This window comes from Mustela erminea, chromosome 1, assembly GCF_009829155.1.
Source record: "Mustela erminea isolate mMusErm1 chromosome 1, mMusErm1.Pri, whole genome shotgun sequence".
Lineage (NCBI taxonomy): Eukaryota > Metazoa > Chordata > Mammalia > Carnivora > Mustelidae > Mustela > Mustela erminea.
The window spans coordinates 152,209,460-152,232,586 of record NC_045614.1 but is presented as its reverse complement, the minus strand read 5'-3'; the positions used below and the strand labels follow the sequence as shown (position 1 = coordinate 152,232,586).

General features: G+C 45.2%; 1 protein-coding gene across 3 annotated transcripts in view; it reads left to right on the top strand.

Annotated features, from left to right (window-relative positions):
* The first annotated feature begins 3,419 nt into the window (after positions 1 to 3,419).
* Positions 3,420 to 23,127, top strand: part of GRK7 (G protein-coupled receptor kinase 7) — a 29,817-nt gene continuing 10,109 nt past the window's right edge. For all 3 annotated transcript variants that reach the window (XM_032347088.1, XM_032347080.1, XM_032347099.1), the window contains exons 1-2: positions 3,420 to 5,951; positions 7,327 to 7,764. In XM_032347088.1, the coding sequence (XP_032202979.1) occupies positions 5,340 to 5,951; positions 7,327 to 7,764 (1,050 nt within the window). In that variant the 5' untranslated portion in view covers positions 3,420 to 5,339. The remainder of the gene's footprint in view (positions 5,952 to 7,326; positions 7,765 to 23,127) is intronic.

Sequence of the window (23,127 nt, the reverse complement as noted above, 5' to 3'; positions counted from 1 at the left end):
ATCTGCATCCCCCGGGGACTCACCTGCCATCTTCCTTTGCCGTATTAACCTGCTCCAGCTGCCATAACAAACTACCATAGACTGGGTGGCTTATAAACAACAGAAATTTACTTACAGTTCTGGAGGTTGGAAGTCCAAGGTCAGAGGGCCAGCAGAGTTGGGTGAAGAGAGCACTCACTCTACCCCCCCACGCCCACACCCCCAACCACAACCCCCACACCCCCAACCCGAACCCCCCCCCCCGAACCCCCCATCGAGCTCTCTGCTTAGCACGGAGCCTGCCTCCCCTTCTCTCTGCCTACTTGTGATCTCTCTCTGTGTCAAATAAATAAATAAAATCTTCAAAAAAAAAAAAGATTCTCTCTTTCCTGCTCCTTCTGCCCCTCACCAATTCTCATGCTCTCTCTCTTAAAAAATAAATAAATAAATAAAAATAAAAAACACAAACAAAACAAGAGGGTGTTAGATGAAAGTGAAAGAAAATTGGCAAAATGCTGATAATGCCAATAATAAAATCAGGTGATGAGAATGGGAAAGTTCATTTTACTATTCTCTGTACCTATATGTATGTTTGAGATTTTCCATAGAAAAAATATTTCTTAAAATGCTAGATAAGGGGCGCCTGGGTGGCTCAGTGGATTGGGCCGCTGCCTTCGGCTCAGGTCATGATCTCGGTGTCCTGGGATTGAGCCCCGCGTCGGGCTCTTTGCTCAGCGGGAGCCTGCTTCTCTCTCTCTCTCTGCCTGACTCTCCGCCTACTTGTGATTTCTCTCTCTGTCAAATAAATAAAAAAAACAAAAACAAAAACAAAAACAAAAACACACAAAAATGCTAGATAAAATAGTGATTTTTATCTCCTATATGATTTTTATACTTAGTTCTCTGAAAATACCTTGTATATCACTCCTTTCTAATTTCACTGAGAAAACTTCAGAAGTCTCTAGAACTCTGCTGAAGAAAATCCAGAAAAAGAAGAAAATCCAGAACTCATTGGTCTTACTATTCACTATTTCAACAGAAAAGACAACGTGCTTGAAAACTAATTTTTTGTGGGAAAATTCTGTAACTGCAGTGAAACAGTAGTCTAAAATTTTCTAACTCCCTCTGTTCTCTGTTTAGTATTCAACAAATTTTAACCAATAAGATATCCTTGACTTCTTCAGACTATTCAAATATAAAGTGTGCTCGGCTCTTGTTGGAAGGATAAAGACCCTTTTGCTTTTCCTTCCAGTAGAGGGCTTCTACTAAAAGAAAAAAGCAAAATCTTTTCTATGGAAAGATTTAAGTCAGAAGTTGAAGAATAATCTAGCTTTTTTGGATATCCTAATGCTAACCTATTAGTCTACTTCAGAAGTTACATTCAATGTACAAAGTATCTTGTTTCTGAGATCACATCATGTCAAGTTATATTATTTCATAATTCTCCATCCTCCAAAACATGTGCTATTGAGCCACGCAGAAAACTGTGGATTGTAAAAGAGGGTCACGTTCTCTCTAGACACTTTGCTTCACTATTTTCCTTATCCTAGGATGAGAAACAAACCAAGTCTACCATATAACTAATTTAACCTAATTTTTATATGTTCTTTGAGTTTCAAATGTCATATGACAGCAGAGTATTTTAAAATTTAAGAACATACACATCAGGGATGCCTGCATGGCTCAGATGGTTAAACATCTGCCTTCAGCTCAGGTCATGATCCCCGGGTTCTGAGATGGAGCCGGGTATCAGGATCCCTGTGCTCAGTGCAGAGCCTTGTTCTCTCTTCTCCCTCTGCCATTCCCCCACTTGTGCTCTCTGGATTTATCTCTTTGTCAAATAAATAAAGTCTTAAAAAAAAAGAAGAAGAAGAAGAAGAACATACATATCAGCAGTATGCTTTAAACCACATGCTGCAAAATGTAATGGAAGACGTGGGTAAAGAGCATTGTTTTTTCTTTATTATGACAAAATTAGTCGTAAAAGGTAGTAAAATAATTTCATGTTTTCCCCATCATAAAAATTTTTTTTTTCCCAAATGAAATATCTCCTCTTTCCACATGACAGAGTTTACTCTCTGTTTTTATGGCACAATGTCGTAAATCATTTCATTGGAATTGTTTATCGTTAGAAGTAGTGCATCACTTACTTAACACATCTATTCTGTCTTCCAGCTGCACCAGACCCCACAACTTCCCAAGATCACGTAAACCCTGAGTTGGCTGCTCTACGTCAGGTGAGCATTTCACACAGAAGTCCACCTTCTTCCACATTGCTTAGGTCCTTCCTACCTCCCCTCTGTGTATCAGAAAAGCATAATTTTAGATTAAGTCTTGATGATAGATTTGGCATTTAATTCTCTAAAGAACCTACTTAAGAATCAACACTGATTATTTCTGTTTTCAGATAATGAGACCAAAGCTCAGAAAAGTTAAGTAACTTGCTGAAGATCACACAGCTAGGCCTCCCTAGAGCTGAGATTCAGCTCTCCCAAGGGGGGCTGGAGTTAGTGCTTATAACCATTGGGTCACATCTCTAGTCCAGGTTTTCTTGTACTTTTCCCCATGGGCACAGGGTATCCTGAATGTGCCCAGTCCTTGGCTCTGCTTCTCAAGCTAAGGATACAGTGCTGTTCTTTAATTGGATCTACAGTTACTGTTTCATCAAGGTGGGAAAAGCCCTGGACTCTAATTGTTAGTAATCATACAAAGTGTTCCATTTTATTTTTTAATTTTTTTAGATTTAAAAAAAATGTATTTATTTGACAGAGAGAGAGATATCACAAGTAGGCAGAGAGAAGGGAAAGCAGGTACCCTGCTGAGCAGAGAGCCCCATGCAAGCCTCGATTCCAGGACCCTGGGATCATGACCTGAGCTGAAGGCAGAGGCTTAACCCACTGAGCCACCCAGGCACCCAAAATGTTATATTTTAAACAGACCTCTTTTTTTTTCTGCAGGTGGGTAAAACTTAAAAATAATGATACTCTGTTTTAAATTGCCAGTAGGCAACATGTAGTTATTATATAATTTCTAAACTTCGTGTTCAAATATTATCTAAATTGTGTTCTCATCAGTCAGATAGTTTTTAGTGAATAAGAGAGTGAAGGTTTGTTTGTTTTTTGTTTTGTTTTGTTTTGTTTTACACAGATGGTCTGTGGAATTACTGATTAGAAAACAAACAAACCTAAGAACAATTTCTCTTACTTGATGACAAAACTAAGTAAGGAAGGGTTAATTTTGTGCTGTCCAATAAGGTAGCCATGGGCCACATATGTCTGCTGAGCATTTGAAATGTAGATAATTTGAACTGAGATGTATATGTAGTTAAGTGTCAAATACAAACATATTTTAAAAACTCAGGACATAAAAAAGGGATATAAAATATCTCATTAACAACTTTTATATCAATTACATGTATTGAAATGATAATATTGTGCATCTACTGGGCTAAATAAGAAATGGCTTTTAAGTTAGTTTCACTCGTTTTTTTCTTTACCTTTTTTATTGTGGCTACTAGAAGACCTTAAATTCCACGTGTGATTTGCATATTTCTATTGGGCAGTGCTGGGTGAAGTGATGACGAGAGATAAAGTATTAGTCCAAGTGGAATCAAGCAGTTCATAGCATGCACGGTGGCCAGTAAAAAGTATTCTTTTTTTTCCCCAGTGATAAGGTTAAATATTCATGTGATGACAGTTCTACCATTTTCTCAAAGTTCTGCCCTGTTAAATTGCCACTGTATTCATAAAAAACACAGGAAAAGGCATTTCCTCCTGAAGAGCGAAATCAGACCGATTTTTCACTACTCAGAAATGTGGCCCCAAGAACAAAAAAAAAGCACCAACATTTCTTGTGTGAGATTCAAAGCCGATAGTATGGCCTCTTCTGAGCAGTGGTCCCTGGTGTGGCTGATCCATCTCTACTATAGGGGTGATGGCTTACAGCTCAGCAGTGCAAAGCCAAAGGGCACCCACGAGGTCATTACATAATTCTTGGGAGCGTGAGGCCAAGCGTGTATCTTCTCTGGGGAACGGTGGGCAGGCTCTGACAGGCAGACAGAGGCGGTCATGACGATGTTTTGACAAGAGTGTGTGCTAGAAGTTGTTTGTTTGGAAAAAGGCTGACCGGCTTTTTTCCCCCTCCTCCTTTCTCTCTCTTTCTCTTTTTCCGTTTTAAACTCTGGCATAATACTGAATGACTTTGTTTTTAAGCTGCCTTAGCCTTGCTTTGTGAAGAAAAAGCCGGAGTACTCTTTCCCTGTAGGACACAAGTGTTATTTTTGGAGCAGAGGTTCTTAACCTGATCTCTGTCTAAACCAATTTCTGTTCTTTGTGAGGTCGTGGTCTGGGGCGGCTCTGAGTGATCTCTGTGAAGGGAAGCTTCCTGGCTTCTTGAGGGGGTGTTGGCAAAGATGTGGAGGGGCCACGCCTGAAAGCGCACTGCTCGGGGCTCTCAGCCTCTCAGCGCAGGAGGCTCCTTCACATTCAGATTCTGCTCAGTAGATTGTGCCCTCAGGACCCGTTGCAACCACAGGTGGTGAAGTGGTGTTCTCTTTCTGCTTATGTCACTTCCTGGGAAGTTTCAGGTCAAGATGACCACCCCCTCTTCTCATAGCCTAGTACTTGAGGTCTCAGGCTCCTGGGAACAAGGAAAGCCATAACTGGACAATAGCTGCAGGCTGTTCAGCATGCAAGTGGCTGTGGGAAAGCCACCACCCACTCGAGGGCCACAACGCGAGTCCCCGAGGGCCTCTGGGAACACATCTCAGGACTCAAAATTTCAGAGTGTCCCCCCCCCACCCCGGAACCTACTCTGAGTCAGACTGCTAGACAAGGAAGAAAACCTCTTCTGCTTCTCACCGTTCCTCTTCCTGACTTGGCTTGGCGCTGCTAAGCACTTACATAGCTTGAGCCTGGCAGGAGACGTGTCAAATTAGAAACAGCTTAACAAAATAATGCTGTAAGCAACAAACACCAGACCACCTGATGGGGACTCCTTTCCTTTGGAGAGTGGTAGCTGCCTATTCAGGGAGCAGAGGCGTCTGGAAAAGGCTCCCATGATGAACAAGTAGCCCCCACAGGTGTGTCAGGCTGCTTTCCTCTTGAGGACAGGAGCGTGACCTGTGGTGTGCCCTTCCCTGGCCAGCTATACATAGCCAGCAAAGCTTCTTACCAGAGAAACCTCCTTCTGTACCCTCCACCAGTCCCACCCACAGACTAGAGGGCTCTCGCTGTAAATCCTCTGGAAGCTACTGAACCTGGCAAGGAAACCAGCCAGCTGGCCCCCAGACCTGACTGGGTCCCCACCAACGCCTTCCAGCCTTCCTTTTCTTGTGCTGGGAGCTTACCCTGTGTTCAGTCATGGTCGACATGGGGGGCCTGGACAACCTGATCGCCAACACGGCCTACCTGCAAGCCCGGAAGTCCTCAGACGGAGACAGCAGGGAGCTGCAGCGGCGGCGCCGGAGTCTGGCGCTGCCCGGGCCACAGAGCTGCACCCAGCTCCGCCAGTCCCTGCCTCAGGACTTCAACAGCCTGTGCGAGCAGCAACCCATTGGCCGTCGCCTCTTTAGGGACTTTCTAGCCACTGTGCCCCGGTACCAAGAGGCCGTGGCCTTCCTGGAGGAGGTGCAAAGCTGGGAGCTGGCTGAAGAGGGCCCTGTCAAAGGCAGCATGCTACAGGGGCTGCTGGCCACTTGTGGGGCTGCCCCTGCTCCAGGGCACCCACACCCCTTCCTCAGCCCAGCACTGGCTACCAAGTGCCAAGCAGCCTCCGCCGAGGAAGAACAGATAGCCCTGGTAGCACAGGCCAAGGCCGAGGTCATGGCCTTCTTGCAGGACCAGCCCTTTCAGGATTTCCTGGCCAGCCCCTTCTATGACAAGTTTCTGCAGTGGAAAGTCTTTGAAATGCAGCCAGTGTCAGAAAAGTACTTCGAGGAGTTCCGAGTCCTGGGGAAAGGTGGATTTGGGGAGGTAAGTATCTCAGAATGGCCAGACTGGAAGGTGAAGTACACAACACAAAAGGGGTTTGTTTTGCCTTTAAGAAAAAAATCTTAAGAGAATTTACTTACAACTAATTTCAGTGCCACCTATGGAGAATTCCTAACTCACTCTCACATCTTTTTTCTGGTCACCACAGGAAATAAAATGAGAGTGGCATAGGAAAGAAACAAAATGTGGAGTTGGCCAAGAATCTTTGCCAGGGGGTCTACACTAGAAGCACACTGAAGTGCCCCGGTCACTTTGGAGAATGATAGCAACACACGGACAGCGGGACCTCTCCCTTTCCCTTTAATTGTGGTAATGGATGTAATTTGAGAAAACTTCAGATATCTGAGAAGACACTTATCTTGAAGTAAAGTCTAGAATCAGCTATATACCACTGCTGTGATCAGCCCTTTCTTTTTTTTAAGTAGAAAAACATTTTCTAGTGTATGTGATACCAAGGTGAGTCTGAGAAAGACATGTTTTGAGGTAAAATTCACATAACAAAATTAACCACCTACCATTTTAAAAGATACAATTCAATGGCATTTAGTACATTCATACTAATGCTGTGTAACCATCACCTCTACGGAGTTCCAAGACATTTTCATCACCCCTGTACCAGTTAACAGTTACTCTCCAACCCCTCCCACTGCCACTGGCAATCCCTGGTCTGTCTTTTGTCTCCATGGTTTTGCCGACTCTGATGTTTCGCATAAATGGAGTCACACCACACATGACCTTCTGTGTCTGGCTTCTTTCACTAAGCATAGTGTCTAGAGGTTCATTCACGACATAGGTATATCAGTACTTCATTTCTTTTTATAGCTGAATATTCTGTTGTGTGGATATACTATGTTTCACTTATTCATTCATCTGTTGATGGACGCTTGGGTTGTTTCCACCTTTTGGCTATTGTGAACAGCACTGCTACGAACATTCATGTACGTGTATTTGAAGACCTGTTTTCATTGCTCTTGTATCTATGCCCAGGAATGGAATTGCTGGGTCATGTGGCAATTCCATGTTCAACTTTCAGAGGAACCACCAAAATCGTCCACATTTTAGGTTCCCACCGGCGATGCATGAGGGTTCCAGTTTTTCCACACCATCGCTGGCACTTGCTGTTTCCCCTTATTTTTCATTATGGCCCACCTAGTGGGAGGTATAATGGTACCTCATGGGGGTCTCAGCTCTCTCTTGAAGAACCCCTATTAAGTACAGCTTCTCTTTTCTCAGAAGCCTGCCATCTTTTCACCTCACCTGATTTCTGCCCTTCCACACCCCAAATCAACTTCGCTCCCTTTACTTCCCAGTGCTTCCTACCTCTACCTCATCTGGTCCCTTTCTTTCTCCCCTTAAGGTATGTGCTGTCCAGGTGAAAAACACTGGTAAGATGTATGCTTGCAAGAAACTGGACAAGAAGCGGCTAAAGAAGAAAAGTGGTGAGAAAATGGCTCTTTTAGAAAAGGAAATCTTGGAAAAAGTCAGCAGCCCTTTCATCGTCTCTCTGGCCTATGCCTTTGAGAGCAAGTCCCATCTCTGCCTGGTCATGAGCCTGATGAACGGGGGGGACCTCAAGTTCCACATCTACAATGTTGGCACACGGGGCCTGGCCATGAGCAGGGTGGTCTTCTACTCGGCCCAGATGACCTGTGGAATCCTGCACCTCCACTCCCTCGGCATTGTCTACCGGGACATGAAGCCAGAGAATGTGCTTCTGGACGACCTTGGCAACTGCAGGCTGTCTGACCTGGGGCTGGCTGTGCAGATCCAGGATGGCAAGCCTGTCACACAGAGGGTGAGTGGCTCTCCTCCATCCCAAGGGTGGGGCACAGAGTCTGAGAGAAGGGGAGAGGGCTGATCTGCTCCTCAGGCAAATAGAGACTTGGGCATAATTCTTCTAATTTCCTTCTTCCTAAAGCCCTTATGCTGTCATCTTGCCTCAAGTGGAGTGATGTAAGAGGATTAGCTTAACTAGCTATTTGGGGGCTACTTTGCCATCTTCTCCTGGCAAGCGCAGGGAGCCTTCTTTGTGAGTTGGAGATGGTCTGTGCTTTCACAGTGAGATGGAAAGAGCTGAATCCATATCAGGCGTCTAGTATGTTCCACTAATAACCACCGCCGTGGTGCCATGATCCTGAGTCAGCAGAACCTTGGTTTTTTTCCTCGGAAAAATTTTAGGAGCCGGGTCCTAGAATTCCAGGATCCTGGCAGGTAAACTTTAATAGGAGAAGAAAAAGAAGAAGAGAAGAAACCCCTAATTTAGCACATTAAAGTAAACATCTCCTTTCCCACTGAGTGCAGAGGGATGGGATGTTTTACTTTGGATAAAGGTAAAATTTTGAATGAGAATGTATAGAAGAGGACACAGGCAACTGATATTTATTTTGATCAGATTGGTTCAAAGGGGTATGCAAAGAATTCTTTGATTAATTAAGCAATTCTGTTAAGTGAACAATGCAAACTCTCTGGGATTCTGGCGGGTGTTTACCATGGAGTTTCTGTGTGCATAGGTGGGAAAAAGCTCAGGAAGACAAGGGTCCAAGTCAGGCTCTTAAATATTCACTTGACACTTTGTTTTTGTACAATTTCCAAAAATTATAAGGCAGAGAGGATAACCAGGCAAGGAAGTGAGAAAAATCATGGCAAATTCGGGAAAGTGCAGGTGATTTTATGTGGCTGTAACCTAAGGGGCGCTGATAAGATGTGTAGGGCTTGGATCACGAAAAGTCATTGGAGTGCTTTCGTGTGGGGGCCCAGGAGCCACTGAAGGCTTTTAAGAAAGGGAGTGATGTGAATAGATTTGCATTTTTTTCTTTTAAGATTTTATTTATTTATTTGAGAGAGAGACAGTGAGAGAGAGCATGAGCGAGGAGAAGGTCAGAGAGAGAAGCAGGCTTCCCGTGGAGCTGGGAGCCCGATGTGGGACTCAATTCCGGGACTCCAGGATCATGACCTGAACCGAAGGCAGTCGTCCAACCAACTGAGCCACCCAGGCGTCCCAGATTTGCATTTTTAAAAGACCAGTTTGGGTTGTAGATGGGAGGCAGAGGACCTGGTTAAGAGGCTAATGCAGAGGCCCAGGAAGAGATGGTGAGTGCCTAGAGAAAATAGTAGGATTGAAGATGTGGGAAGAGATTGGTGTCATTAGAAAGAGACCGGCTAGGACATCAAGACTAGCTGGGTATGTAGGTGAGGAACAAAGAGGGAATCTCGCTCCAGTGGAAGGAATAGCAGAACTGTGAAAAAGCTAGCAAATTCAGTGATGATTGCATTGTATATGAGACAGGTGCATAGAGATGTTCCCTGGGCATTTAGACCTGTTGGTCTGGTGCTATGGAGGAGTATCTGGGCTAGTATATCTGGGCTAGTTATTGGGATTTGGATTCACTGTGACTTGGGAAGCTTCAGGCACCACTGAGTCATGTGGGAAACAACGAGGGAGGAGGACAGGAATGGAAGCTGGGGAATATCAATGTGCAGGGGTGTGGAAGAAGAACCTTGAAGAGGTTAAAGAAATAGGATGAGTGGTAGGAATGGCATAGTCATGGGAGCTGGTTAAGGATTGATTTCAGCTGCGTATCATAGAAAACTCGAAGAGCAGTGGATTAAACCAGACAAGGGTTTATTTTCCTTATGTAACAAGTCCTCTGGAGGTAAGTGATGCTGGCATCAGTTCAGCAGCTACAGGATGACAAGATCAATATCTCTGGCATTTTGGCCTTTTCCATGTGCCATAGCCATCTGAATTTGGAAGAGAATCCTGAGCTCCAGGTAAGAATGCAGCCCAGCAGGTATCTTGACTTGGGTCTTGTAAGATCCTAATCAAAGAACCTTGCCCTGCTGTGCCCAAATTTTTACCTACAGAACTGTGAACTAATAAAGGAAGGTAGCTGGGGGAATGATTTTTATATAATAGCATCAGAATTAATCAAAAGATAGCAAGATGCTGGACATTGTGAGAGGGACAATGTTTTCCTTTCCAACAGAGCTCAGAATGGACTTGATTCTTCCGAGTGACTAATTCTTCCCTAGGTAGGAGTTCGTTGTGTTGGAGGGGCACAGACCCTTTCAGGCTTTTGGGGGACACTAGGTGAAGCACTTTGGACATCACTCTATAGGCAATAGGGAGTCATTGATAGTTTTTCAACAAGAAAGTAGCATGGCCAGAATAATTGTTTTGGAAGATGATTTGGACACTGTGTAAGATAACATAAAGGAGAAAGAGGCTGGGAGTGGGGGACTCATAAGCAGCTACTGGAAGGATCCACACATGAGGTGGTAGAGATTGAGGAAAGGCCTTGGGCTCTGAACAGTCCTATGTCCACAGTTCAGCCCCCTGGCCTAGGCTCCATCAAGACCCACACCTAAAAAGAAAAGAAAAAAAAAAAACCCACACCTGGACTTCCTTCTCTTAAAACACATCTTCCTCAGTGGAAGGAATGAGGAAAGCACAAAACCACTCCTTGATTGTGGTGACAGAAGGAGGAGGCACCTCAGAGAAGAAAGACACAGGTGGCTCTGCTCAGGTGTGAGAAAGATGGAGGCAGACACACCTGGAGAGGTAGGGATGTTTAAGGGTGCTGGCTGGGGGGGTGGAAAACCTGGGTCCCTATGCCAGCTGAGTCACAGACTTACTGTCTGCCATTCTAGGTAGGCCTGAAGGCCTCCTTCATCTCTAAGTTTTTTGTATCTATGAGATAGTCTTTGAATTATTTGGAAGAAAAGACTTGTAAATTCAAAAGATTAACGTATGGAATAAGTTACTATGATTTGCTAGACTATCAGGGTTCTTATGGGACAAAATGAAGTTACTTAAGAAATGAAATTAATGATTTTCATACCTAAGAAGCTCATGGCTTGGCTTAATCTAGGTGCCTGAGCTGTGGATTCCCTGAGAATCTCTCCCTCTGTTTCCCTGCTCTGTTGTCCTCAACGTTAGCCTCACTCTCACTCAGGTGATTCTCACATAAAGGCCACCAACGTCTCTATACATATGCTACAACTGAGCAGCCCCATGGAAAGAAAACACTTCCTTACAAACAGGTCTTTCACATTTCCCAGGGAAGACACTCAGTGGACACCTCAAGTCACATGCCCAACCACAGCCAGTTCCACTGGCCAGGATGAGATCACTGATGTTCCCAGGAGCCAGGGAGAAGGTCTGTCCCATCTGCCTCTCAGGAACTGACAGCAAAAGAATGTGTTCTCCAAAGGAAAATCAGGATGGAAAAGAATGAGAAAGGGATGTCAGCTAGCCAAGAAAGAGTAGATATGCCTAATAACTGCTGTTACCTCCATGGCTTGAAAAGTTTGAAAGTTTCCTAACCCCTTACCAAGAGATGATGAGATCTAGATCCTTTATAAGAGGATTCTATGAGGTAGGAATATTATTAGCTCCATTTTACTGATGGGGAAATTGAGACTCAGAGAGATTAAGTTACCCACTCAAAGTCACAGTGCTAATATGTGATACAAACGCAGGTACATCAGATTCAAGGGCACTTACAGTTTTGACTCTACCCTGTTAAATTCACACAGAAAGTAGGACATGGCCTATGGTTTTTAATGCTATAAAAAGCCTTTCTCTCAGTAGATCTCAGAATGAGTACATGTGATGACATTAGCATATCTTCCTCAGGCTGGGCTGATATGAAAACCAACCACAAGTCCAGTTGAACTTCTGACAGTGTTAAGACTTCAAAAAGGAGCACCCCCACCTACATAGGGAAGATGTGACTAATGTCACAGGGCCAGTCTCCCACACATAGGCACAAGATAAATAAACATAGTCCCAGCCACTGTCTCTCATTTCTTTCATGCTTAATCTTGTTGAAAGTCTGATGGTTTTTGATATTCAATATCACATGCCCTTAGGCTTAGAGAGATAGGAGCAGGGGAAGACCCTCATTGGCATCTGGGCCCCACCCAACAGGTGGGCCCAAGGAAGGAGGTGTTGACCCCAACCCTGAGACCAACCCTGCACCTGAGTCCAGGCCCCCGGGGGTGGGGGGCAGAGGGTCATAACAGTTGCTGAGCAGAAACAGTGGAGGAGAAAGCCAGGAGCCCATGGATAGGAGGCAGAAATGTGGTGGGAGATAGGACTGTGTGTAAGCCAGGCCCCACGCCCCAGGGGCATGCTCCAGGATCTCACTGGACTTAACTGACAAGATCCAAATTCAAAAATGTGTCAAGATTGCCTCCACATAGCATTGAATGCCCCATAGGGCTGCTACTGAGCACAGGACACTGTGCAGCTACACAGAGGCTGGTCTGATAGTGATGTAGGCCACACCCACAGAGGGGATCTGGGCAGAGCACCTCAGTCTCCACTCCAGGTGGGAGAGCCAGTACAGAGTACCTGTTGCTTTTAGGGGAAATGAAGGGAAGCCAAGAAAGGAAAGCACAAAGCAAAAGGAAAAGTGGATCCAATGAAGCTGGAGAGGTGGCAGGGGCCACCCCAAACCTGGCATTACTGGCCATGTTAAGAACTTTAGTTTTTTGCTTAAGAGCATCAGAAAGTCTTTTTTTTTTTTTTTTTTTTTTAAGATTTTACTTATTTATTTGACAGAGATCACAAGTAGACAGAGAGGCAGGCAGAGAGAGGGGGAGGAAGCAGGCTCCCTGCTGAGCAGAGAGCCCGATGGGAGGCTTGATCCCAGGATACTGGGATCATGACCTGAGCCTAAGACAGAGGCTTTAACCCACTGAGCCACCCAGGCACCCCTTGAGCATCAGAGAGTCTTGGGAAGGATTTCGCCAAGGGGGCAAAGTGCTTAGAACTCTGTTCTGAAAAAAATGTGTCTGAAGTGAGAGATCAGAGGGGATCTCAAGTGGATTACAGTCGTTTGTAATCCAGGTGAGAGAAGGCAGCAGCTGAGACCACAGAGGAGGTGGTGGAGACAGAGAGCAATGGACAAACTGGGAAAAGATCTCGGCATGGATAGGCCTCAGTGGTGGGTAAGGGAGTGAGAGAGGTGCAAGGGAAAGAGGGGCATCAGGGGTAATGTATTAGGGGTCACAGGTACGGACTTGGGCCCCAAGTACAGGGAACTAGGTGCACAAGTGCTTGCCTTCAGAAGTGCTTGTCCCCAGGACGGGGAAGAGACTGGCAAGTGAAAGGGCTGTGAAAATACATGTGACCAAAGCTGTCCACCTTGGGTGCATGGCAGGGGCACCCAGCCTGACATAGGATCATGGGGTCAGGAAAAACTTCCTGGAGGAAATGACAACCAAGTTGAGATGTACAAGGCGGACAGAAGCTAGGCAGGTAAGGAGGAAGTCAGTTAGGCAGAGGGGCCAGGGTAGGTCGTGGTCCTCAACCAAAGGCAGTTCTGGCCACCAGGGACTTCTGGCAATCTCTGCAGATGTTTTGGTTGTCCTGATGGGAGAAATGCTACTGGCATCCAGTGGGTAGAGGCCAGGGCTGCCGCCAACATCTTACAGTGCCCAGTACAGCTGCCACCACAAGGAACAATCCAGCCCACAATGTCCATCCTGTCACAGCTGAAAAATTCAGCCCAGCTAAAAGCCTGGAACGAGAGGCCTGGAGCTCAGGCACAGAACCAAGTGACTCTGCTGCTGCTGAGAATGTGGAATCACAGGGTGGGACTGGGGTGACAAAGGAGACAGCTGGAGAGCATAGCAGATGTCCCTAGGAGGCTAGAGAAGTCTGACAAGGGCATTCAAATTCAGCACCTGGGGTATTGGGGAGCCACTGAAGGCTTTTGGGCAGCCTTAGAAGGACACTCAGGAGGAGGGAGTTGGATGACAGTGAACAGTAGGCAAACAGGAGGGAGTGAAGCAGAGGGCCTGGGACCTGGGGGTCCCTGGCGCTGCACTGTCCAGCGAATTATAGCAGCAAGGAGAGAGAACCAGGAGGTCTCTAGGACTCTTCTGCAGGATGATATGATAAGGGACCAAAAAGTTGCATCGTTATTGTTGACATGGACACATGTTAGAAGCTCAGAGCATCCACCCAGATCAAGTGCATCTGATGAAAGATGGTCGGCACGCTCAACCAGAGGGAAGAAGTGTGTGTACCAGTCCTGGTTCTGCCACTTCCTGGGGCTGCTGGGCACAGATGCGCAGGCTTACCCCTCCCATGGGACACCTGGCCATAGGGACACTGAGGACTGAGGGCCAACCCCTGCTCTACACACCAAGCCATGCAGAGTGCCTTCCTTTAATTGATACAGACATGCCTCTTAGTCTGGCCTTAGCCCTGCACTTGACCCCAGGAAACTCACGCCTCTTCAGTGAGCCTGGTTAATACCGTCTGCCCCTTAGGCTTGATGAGAAGATTAAGAAACAGGGCAGATCAAGGCCTAGCAGAGGGTCAGCCCTATGGTAGGCACTCAAGGAAGGATTTCTCTGAATATTCCAGGAAGCCAAGGACCAGACCCCTCAGTCACAAGCCCTTTTGTTGCACTGTTTCTCCCTCACCTTTTGGCACTGTAGCTGCTCAGGTGGGCTTTACACCTGTGCTTTGTTCGGGAGATTCACTGGGAGCCAGCAGGTCCCAGGGCACTTCAGGGTACAGGGGGCTGGGAGCGTGCCACTCCCCTCTGGACTGCCAAGCACACGCAGTTGCCCTGCTTCCTCACATCTTAGGGACACCATGAAAATATGCCTCCAGGGAACATAAGACCACACACCAGTGGAAGAATCACAACTATTGATCTCTGCCTATGTGCCAGGCCCTGCCTTTCAGTCTGATGGACTCTTAGAGGCTTTGGAGGCTTTCTTGTGTAGCTGTCCTTCCTGGGACAACCGGAACCTAGGCTTGGTGACCATGTCTCTAATGCCTGTTGAGGGTGGGCTGTGTACCAGGCTCTTGGGAGGTATGCAGTATGTTTTATTGCTTTAATCCTTATTATGGCCCTATGAAGTCAGAGCTGTGAGGCTCAGAGAGGTTGAGTAACTGGCTGGGGGTGACCAGCTAGTAATTGGTAGAGCTGGGATCTGAGCCACAGCAGAATATAACACCAGGCTGTGTGGCTGTGGAAAGCAGGATTGCAGAAATCTCTCTTTTGGATCCCCTGCAGGGTCTCTCTGAAATGGATGTCCTCCCAGGGGTGTCAGAAAAGGCAGGAAGCTACGTGGGGCAAGGCTACCACCGCACCTAGGAAGTGGCTGGCAGAAAGCAGACAAGGAGCAAAAAGCATGCTCTCTGGAGGCTGGACGCTGCAGCCTGGGGCTGAGCACGCAGGCGGAGCCTCAGAGCTAAATCCCCTGGGGTCTCAGGCCGCATTCCTCTGAGGTCTGCAAAGGCCACCGCTTAAAGGCGCAGAGGAGCAGCTGGGAACAAGAACAAAGCGGCCAGGCCCCCCTCGGAGGAAGGAAGGAGTGAGCCCCAGGAAACAGCTGATAGCGCTAAGCTCAGCTTGTTTTTTTCCTCTGCTCAACAGTTCTCCTGCCACGGCAAACAAAAGATGTACATTCTGATTCCCTCTTCTGTTTGGATTGTACTGTCCAGTGGATCTGGTTTGTGATGAGCTGGGGGAAGAGGCATCCGCGGGCAGTCTCCTTCTCCTCTGGCGGGTTTGCTGGGCCACACGGACAAACACAGAGAGCTTCCTTTTCTGCATCTTTCTCCCCACCCAGTCATCAAATCCAGCTCAGCCTGGACACACCAGGAGCACGATGTTGGCATTTCTTCTAATGATTAAGCGTGCCACCTTTTCAGATTCAGTGGGAGCTGGAGGCTTACTGGTGACCTTGACCTTGAAGGACCTGCAACATACACATGCATGCATTAACACACACACTTTTTCATGGATATATAAAACTCTTAAGAGGTGAATTGTGGCCTCTCAGTCCCATGGAAAGGCCTCTCGCTGTTCTTGGCACTGCCAACGTCACAGTCCATTGCTGCCCAGAGTCACACTGGGACGGTTCAGAAGGCAGAATCCGCCCAGCCTGGCTTTGCCACTTGGCTCCCGTAGGCCTAGGGGTAAGAGTGACAACAGCTGCAGGGTCCGTGGAAGCCAGCATCCAAGAGCAAGAGCAATTATAAGGGGTGTTTGCACCGGCCCAGACAGGCTGGCTCTGATCCTGATCCCACCCTAGGGTGCTCACCCTCCTCAGAGTTTCAACACCTGTAGGTGTCCGGTTGTCCTGATGGGCCTGAACAATCCACATGCGGCGACTATAGTAGATGGACTTCTTGCTGTCCCCCTGGGGGGAAATATGGAAGGAGGTGTTATTACTGGCTTCCTAAACCCTGTGAGGTCTGATGCTTGATGCCCTGCAATGCTGGGTATACCTTGTTTTGCCCGACAAAGTATTGACCATGTGGGTCCATCAAAAGGCAAAAGCAAAACAAAATGAAGGAAACAAAACAAAAAAACATATACAGAAACGTCCCCTAGGAGTTTTGTTGCTGCTGACAGTTGGGTGATCCCTCTAGCTCTGGCAATGGCAGTTCTGGCCACAAGGGCTGAAAGTGACTATTTTGATGACACAGAGACGGATGTGTGGAGGCCCTTTGTAACTGCAGGAGTTAAACTGAGCTGTGAGAGGTCAGCGTGGTTGGACCCTGCCCCATGCTGCTTGGCCCGTTCTCTCCTCCCACCCCACTCTGAGGAGGCAGTTCACATGCAGAAGACAAATGGCATAAAGGGCAGGCAATTAATTTTTTCAGCTGGAGGCTGCGATGGAATTTGGGTACTTAGAATCTGGCGTGCGCCTCTAATTCCATTCTTTGTGAAATACCTCCACTCCTTAAGGAGGTGGTGCCCTTCAAAATTCCATCACTGACATTTTCTGTCTTTAGGGGCAAGAGGTCAATTTAGTCCTCAAAATTATTTGGAATGGATCTAAAGCTACCCTGCGTGCTGTCTTGTGCTCCTTCCATTACACCAAGAGGCTGTAGTGCTGTAAAGATGGCAGGCTGATTCTTCGCTTATTTCTCTGGGGAGGGAGCAGGGTGGTCCTGGAGCATGGCTCGGTATCTGGTTCCCTCCTTCTAGCAACCTCTGTAGTGTGGAGCAGCCCAGCCAGCCGGATTAGCAGAGATACAGGCAAAGGATGCTGGGAAAAGGGGAAGAGAAGCAGCTTAAGCAGGAATGGACCAAGATGAGGTCTTGGTCCCTGGTAGATGGGGAGCTCGAAGGAGAGGACCCTAAAGAGAGAAAAGAAATAGTGGAGGGAACTTGGAAGGGTAAGAAAAAGCCACATCACCTATTTCTGTAGAGGCGGTATAATGTAGTGGTTTAAAGTACAGAGCTGTGTGCAAGTTTTGTTTGGGTAACCTTGGGCAAGATTTAAACCCTCTGTAGTTCAGTTTTCTAATCTATAAAATGGGAGATAAAATAGTTTCTATCTCATAGTTATCATAAAGATGAAACAAGATATTTACATAAAGCCATTAAGAAAATATTTAGCATGTGATAAGCACTGAATAAGTATTTTACATTATTATTTGCAATCTTTCCCCTAGCCTGTGTCTCACATCCTTTGTTAAGGACAAGTCATATTCTCCACGCTCACCCTATACCTTCTACTGAGCAACTGATGTTTAACTGGTGTCCCAATTAACTATTTTAACCACTGAAGTCAATCACCTCTGAAATCTGCTCAATGCAGGGGTTCCACACACAGAGCAAGCTCACAATCAGTGTTGCTAAGTAGGATTTACCAATTACCACTGCTTCTCCTCCCGCAGTGGAAGAGATTGAACAAGAGAGAAGCTGGACCCAGGAACATATTGTCCAGCTGAGAGTTGTAGAACGTGAAATATTATGTACGGTGGGGAGACTTCAGTCCCCTCCCCATCTCAGCTCCCAGAATGAGACCGAGCAGGCCAACCCCTCTCAAGTGGGGTATTGGAGCATCTCTCTCTCTCTCTCTGGAAAATGGAGTAGCCTAACATAAAAGGTCTGTGGATAGTCACAGGTGGGGCCCCCACTGAAATGGCTTGGCAAGCTCACCCTACAGTGAAGCCCGTTAGTTGACAAGCTTCTTGTCAGCTTTTTGGTGTTACTTTCTTAAATGTGAGTAGTGAAAGATTAATTGTTATTTGAAGGAACCCTCCAAAGTGAAAGACTATGCAAAAACAAAGAGAAGAAAGAAGCTTACAAAAAGTAGGAACAATGCAGTGAGTAGAAGAGAACATTTTTTAAAAAAATGTATAATTAATATCTTATGAGATTTAAGAGGAGATACTGCATCCATGAAGCAAGAAAAGATACTGGGGGTGGGGGGGTGCCTCCTGGATGGCTCAGTTGGTTAAGCGACTGCCTTCAGCTCAGGTCATGATCCTGGAGTCCTAAGATGGAATCCTGCATCAGGCTTCCTGCTCAGCGGGGAGTCTTCTTCTCCCTCTGACCCTCCTCCTTCTCATGCTCTCTCTCCTCATTCTGTCTCTTTCTCTCAAATAAATAAATAAAAATCTTAAAAAAAAAATAGATACTAGAAAACAGGGAACATTAAGAGAAGAAAAGGATGCTTGGAAATAAAAAATTCACAAATAAATTTGCAGAAGCATGTGAATAAATTTCAAAAACATTGTGTTAAAAAAAAGAGTATCTACCATAAATTCCATTTACATGAAACCCAAGAACAGAAAAAACTAACCTACAGTGAGAGAAATGAGAAAGTGGTTGCCTAGGAAGTGGGGAGGAGAATGGACTAGAAAGAGACACAAGGGAACTTTCTGGGTGCATGAAATATTCTGTATCTTGTTTGGGTGGTATTTATATGGGTATATTCAATTATCAAAATGTATTGAACTGAACATCTACAACCTGTACACATTATTCTATGTTAATGATATTTTAATAAAAAACATTTACAGAAGTGAAATTTCAGTAAGTCACTAAGTCACAGGAAATACAAAGAATAGAGGAAAATGTTAAATGACACCACAGGGATGCAGTCAACAAAATCTGACCTGCGGCACTCTAGAATTTAACCAACTTTTCCAATAAAATCTTCTAGGGGACTGGGGAGGCAGACAGATGAGGAACTTATATATTCACAGAGATTTAAAAGACATACTATGAAACTGTGTAAACCTTATTTAGATCCAAATTTAAGCATACTATTTAGAGGACAATTTTATAGGACAACTGGAGAAGTGTGAACATGTCCAGATATTTGATAACGTTAAAGAATTAGTACTTTGGTTTTGTTTGTTTGCTTTTAAGTGTCCTTATCTTTTAGAGACTCATAGTGAACTACAAATGATATGATGTAGGAAAGTCTGGACCAGTGGGAGTCGGTAGGGGACACAGATGAAACAAGACTGACCATTTGTTAATAATTGATGGAGCTGAGTGTAGCATATACTGGGTTTATTATTCTAGTCTCTCTTTTGTATATGTTTGAAATTTCCCATAATAAAATACTTTAAAAAAAAATAGAAGAGTTGGGGAAAAAATAGAGGAAGTCTCCTGGGGTCAGGGGAGGAAATCCTAGAAAAAGACAAAGAGATGGAAAATAGAGGCAAAAGATAAGAAGCACAGGAGATATGTTCAGGATTTCCAAAAACAGAAAGGAAAGAAAATGGAAGGGGGAAAAGGATCAAAGAAACAATTTGGGAAAGTTTCTCGATTCTGACAGCCATTAGATCCTGGATTGAGTGGCCAGCCAGTAGCCAGCATCAGAAGTGAAAAAAACCCCACACCAAAGTACATAATTGAGAAATTTCATCAGAGGTGTACTGAGCCACAAACATCACACACCTCTGACAGTCCCTCTCTGCCTCTTCCTCCTCTCCTAGAGAGCACCCTGTTGGCTTCTCTTGTAGGTTGAATTATGCCTCCTCTTTTAGAATTGGAGGAAATATCATACTGTGCAACATGAGTCCTGGTTTCTAGCAAGTGCTGAGGGTCTGGACGATACCTGGAAATACAGACAAGTTAGCTTTGTAATCCTTGACAAATGGAAATAGGAGATGGGAGGGAGCTGGGCAGATGGATTTCCCCCTTCTTCACTCTCCCTTGCAGCTCCTCTTTATGACCGTTCTAGAAGATTCTCTTGTGTCTGATGGACCAGCAGCTTCCTGGTAATGCTTGGCGTTGCATCCCCCTCCCTCACTCCTCTTTCCCTCTGCATTCTTTTTTTTTTTTTTTTTTAAGATTTTATGTATTTATTTGAGAGAGAGCGCAGGAGAGCATGAGTGGGGGAAGGGGGCAGAGGGAGAGGGAAAAGCAGACTCCCCACAGAGTAGGGAGACCACAAGGCAGGGCTGGATCCCAGGACCCCGGGATCATGACCTGAACCAAAGGCAGATGTTTAACAGAATGAGGCACCCAGGCACCCCCTTCCCTCTGCATTCTATTATAGAGACTTTCAAACATATAGGAGAGTTGAAAGAACTTCACAGCAAGCACCTGTATACCCGTTACCTACCTGTTTACCACGAATATTTTGAACAGCTTTATTGAGCTATAATTTAAATAACGAAATATTGACCCATTTAAAGTATACAATTCAATGGGTGTTAGTATATTCATAGAGCAAAGCAAACATTATCACAATTTTAGAACCTTTTCTTCACCCCAAAAAGAAACCCTCTACCCTTTAACAGTCACTCCCAGTCGCCCTGTCCCAACCCTAAGCAACCACTAGTCTACTCTCTGGCTCTATGGAATTGCCTATTTTGGACGTTATATATAAATGGAAACACAATATGTGGCCTTTTGTGTTTGGCTTCTTTCACTTAGAATTAGGTTTTCAGGGTTCATCCATGTTGTAGCACGCATCAGGACTTCATTCCTTTTTATAGCCAAACAGTATTCCATTGTAAATAATTAATATTTTATTAGATTCACTTTATCACGTTTCTCCATCTATCCATCCCTCTATTGATCCATTAATCTCTCTTGTATCTTTTATGTATTTCTATGTAGGCTTACTCCCCTTCTTCCCCAACCCTCAGCACCTTTGCTTTGCACACCTCTCAAATAAAGCTCGTATCACCCTTAGGTACAAAGGAAGCTGAGAGACAGAGTGCCCAGCCTTCTGACCTCTCTGGTAGAGGGAAAAGGGAGACTGGGAATGGATTTTTGCTACTTTGGCATACAGTGTTTCTCAGTCTCATCCACATCTCTTCCTCCATTGCATCCCACAGATCTTGTGTTCCAGAAATTCCAAATTCCTTAGAGCTCCCCTGAACACCCACGTTACTTCTGGATCCATCTCTTACAGGTGCTTATTAGCTGCCTAGCCTTCTCTGGGGGACAGAGTCTCCCTCATGGTTCAGCTCAGCTGTCACTCTTCAGTGAAGTATCCCCAGCGCGCGCGCGCACACACACACACACACACACCCTCTGGCCTCCCTCTGCTTGTTTTATACTCCCATTATGGCATTTACCATACTCTACTGAATTAACCTTTTGACCTGTCTCCACCAGCCTGAAAAACCTGAAGGGCAACTGTCAGGTACATGTGTCTTGGTATCCCTAGAACTCACTGTAAGGGCATGGCTCAATAAATATTGGTTGGATAGTGAGTGGAAAACATCTAGTTATCATCTTCACTGTTGTTTATTTGACAAATGTTTTGTTGGGCATGCACCATGTGAGGCCGTACAGTGATATTCTAGTTTGGATACAAGTTGAGTATCCTGGGTCTCGGGAGCCTACAGAACACTTCTGTCTGGACAAATCCAAAACAAGACAGGATGCCAGGACAACAGATGTAAACTGGGACTGTCCCAGGCAAACCGGAACATATGGTCACCCAAATTATATATCAGCCTCTATGAAAACAGCAGTGCCATGCTGACTCATGCCTGGCCTGTCAGACCCAGTCACTTCCAGAGCAGGCCAATTACTTCTCGTTAGTGCTTGGGTCATATATGCTTTTCATTGTTGTTACCCATGTAGAAATTATCCATGAAATTTAATATTCCTAGGGCATTTTATATATATAGTGCATATAAAAACATTTACTTAAGCAATTAGAAAAAAAATCATCTGATAAAGAACTGAAAACACTTTCCAACCTTTTTTTGAAGTCCTGGAATGTATGTTTGTAATCAGTGTGTTAAATCCATTATATATAAAAAGTTGGTATTAACAGTAGACTCTAGGGGCACTTGGGTGGCTCAGTGGGTTCAAGTCTCTGTCTTCAGCTGAAGGTCATGATTCCAGGGTCCTGGGATCGAGCCCCACATAGGGCTCTCTGCTCAGCAGGGAGCCTGCTTCCTCCCCTCTCTCTGCCTGCCTCTCTGCTTATTTGTGATCTCTGTCTTTCAAATAAATGAATAAAATCTTAAAAAAAAAAAAAAAAAAGGACTCTAGTCTATTATGGGCATTTGGAGGCTTCCAGATTATGACCATTATGAATAATGGAACTATGAACATCTCAATGTGGATTCCTTTTTCTTTTGTATGAGGCATTATTTGGAGGTATATACTTCCAAGATGGAGTAACCTGGTTGAAGCAGGAGGAAAATTGATATATATTATTTTCTATGACTCAATATCTTACTGCTCTTCTGAAAGTCTTGGTCAGTTTACAGAGCACATTTGTTTCTCACAACTCTGTCAATAATTTATATGATCATTTTTATGTACTAATAGAAGCTTATTAACATGTAGGGTGTTTTTTGGATTTTTCTTTTTTCTTTTTCTTTAAAGATTTTATTTATTTGAGAGAGAGAGAGAGTAAGAGAGAGAAAGCATGAGGAGGGTGAGGGGCGCAGGGAGAAGCAGACTCCCTGCTGAGCAGGGAGCCTGCCACAGGGCTCAATCGTAGGACCCCAGTATCATTACCTGAGCCAAAGGCACACACTTAACTATATGATCCACCCAGGTACCCCTGGCATTATTTGAATTTTTAATTGCTACAGAGGTTATACTTATACTTTAACCAAAAACAAGTTAGTTTTTGGAAAACAGTGTGTATATGTGTATGTGTGTATGTATATTTGTGTCTTTTATAATTACAAGGTATGTTATAGATATTCATTAAATATTTATTGGGGGTACTTGGTGGTTCAGTCAGTTAAGTGTCCAGTTCTTGGTTTTGGCTCAGGTCTCAGGGTTGTGGGATCAAGCCCCGTATGGGGTTCTGTGCTGGGCCTGGAGTCTGCTTGAGATTCTTTCCTTTTCCCCCACCCTCTTCCTCTGCCCCTCGTCTTGTGCACCCATGTACTCACACACATGTTCTCTCTCAAATAACTGCACACATGTGCTGCACACATGTT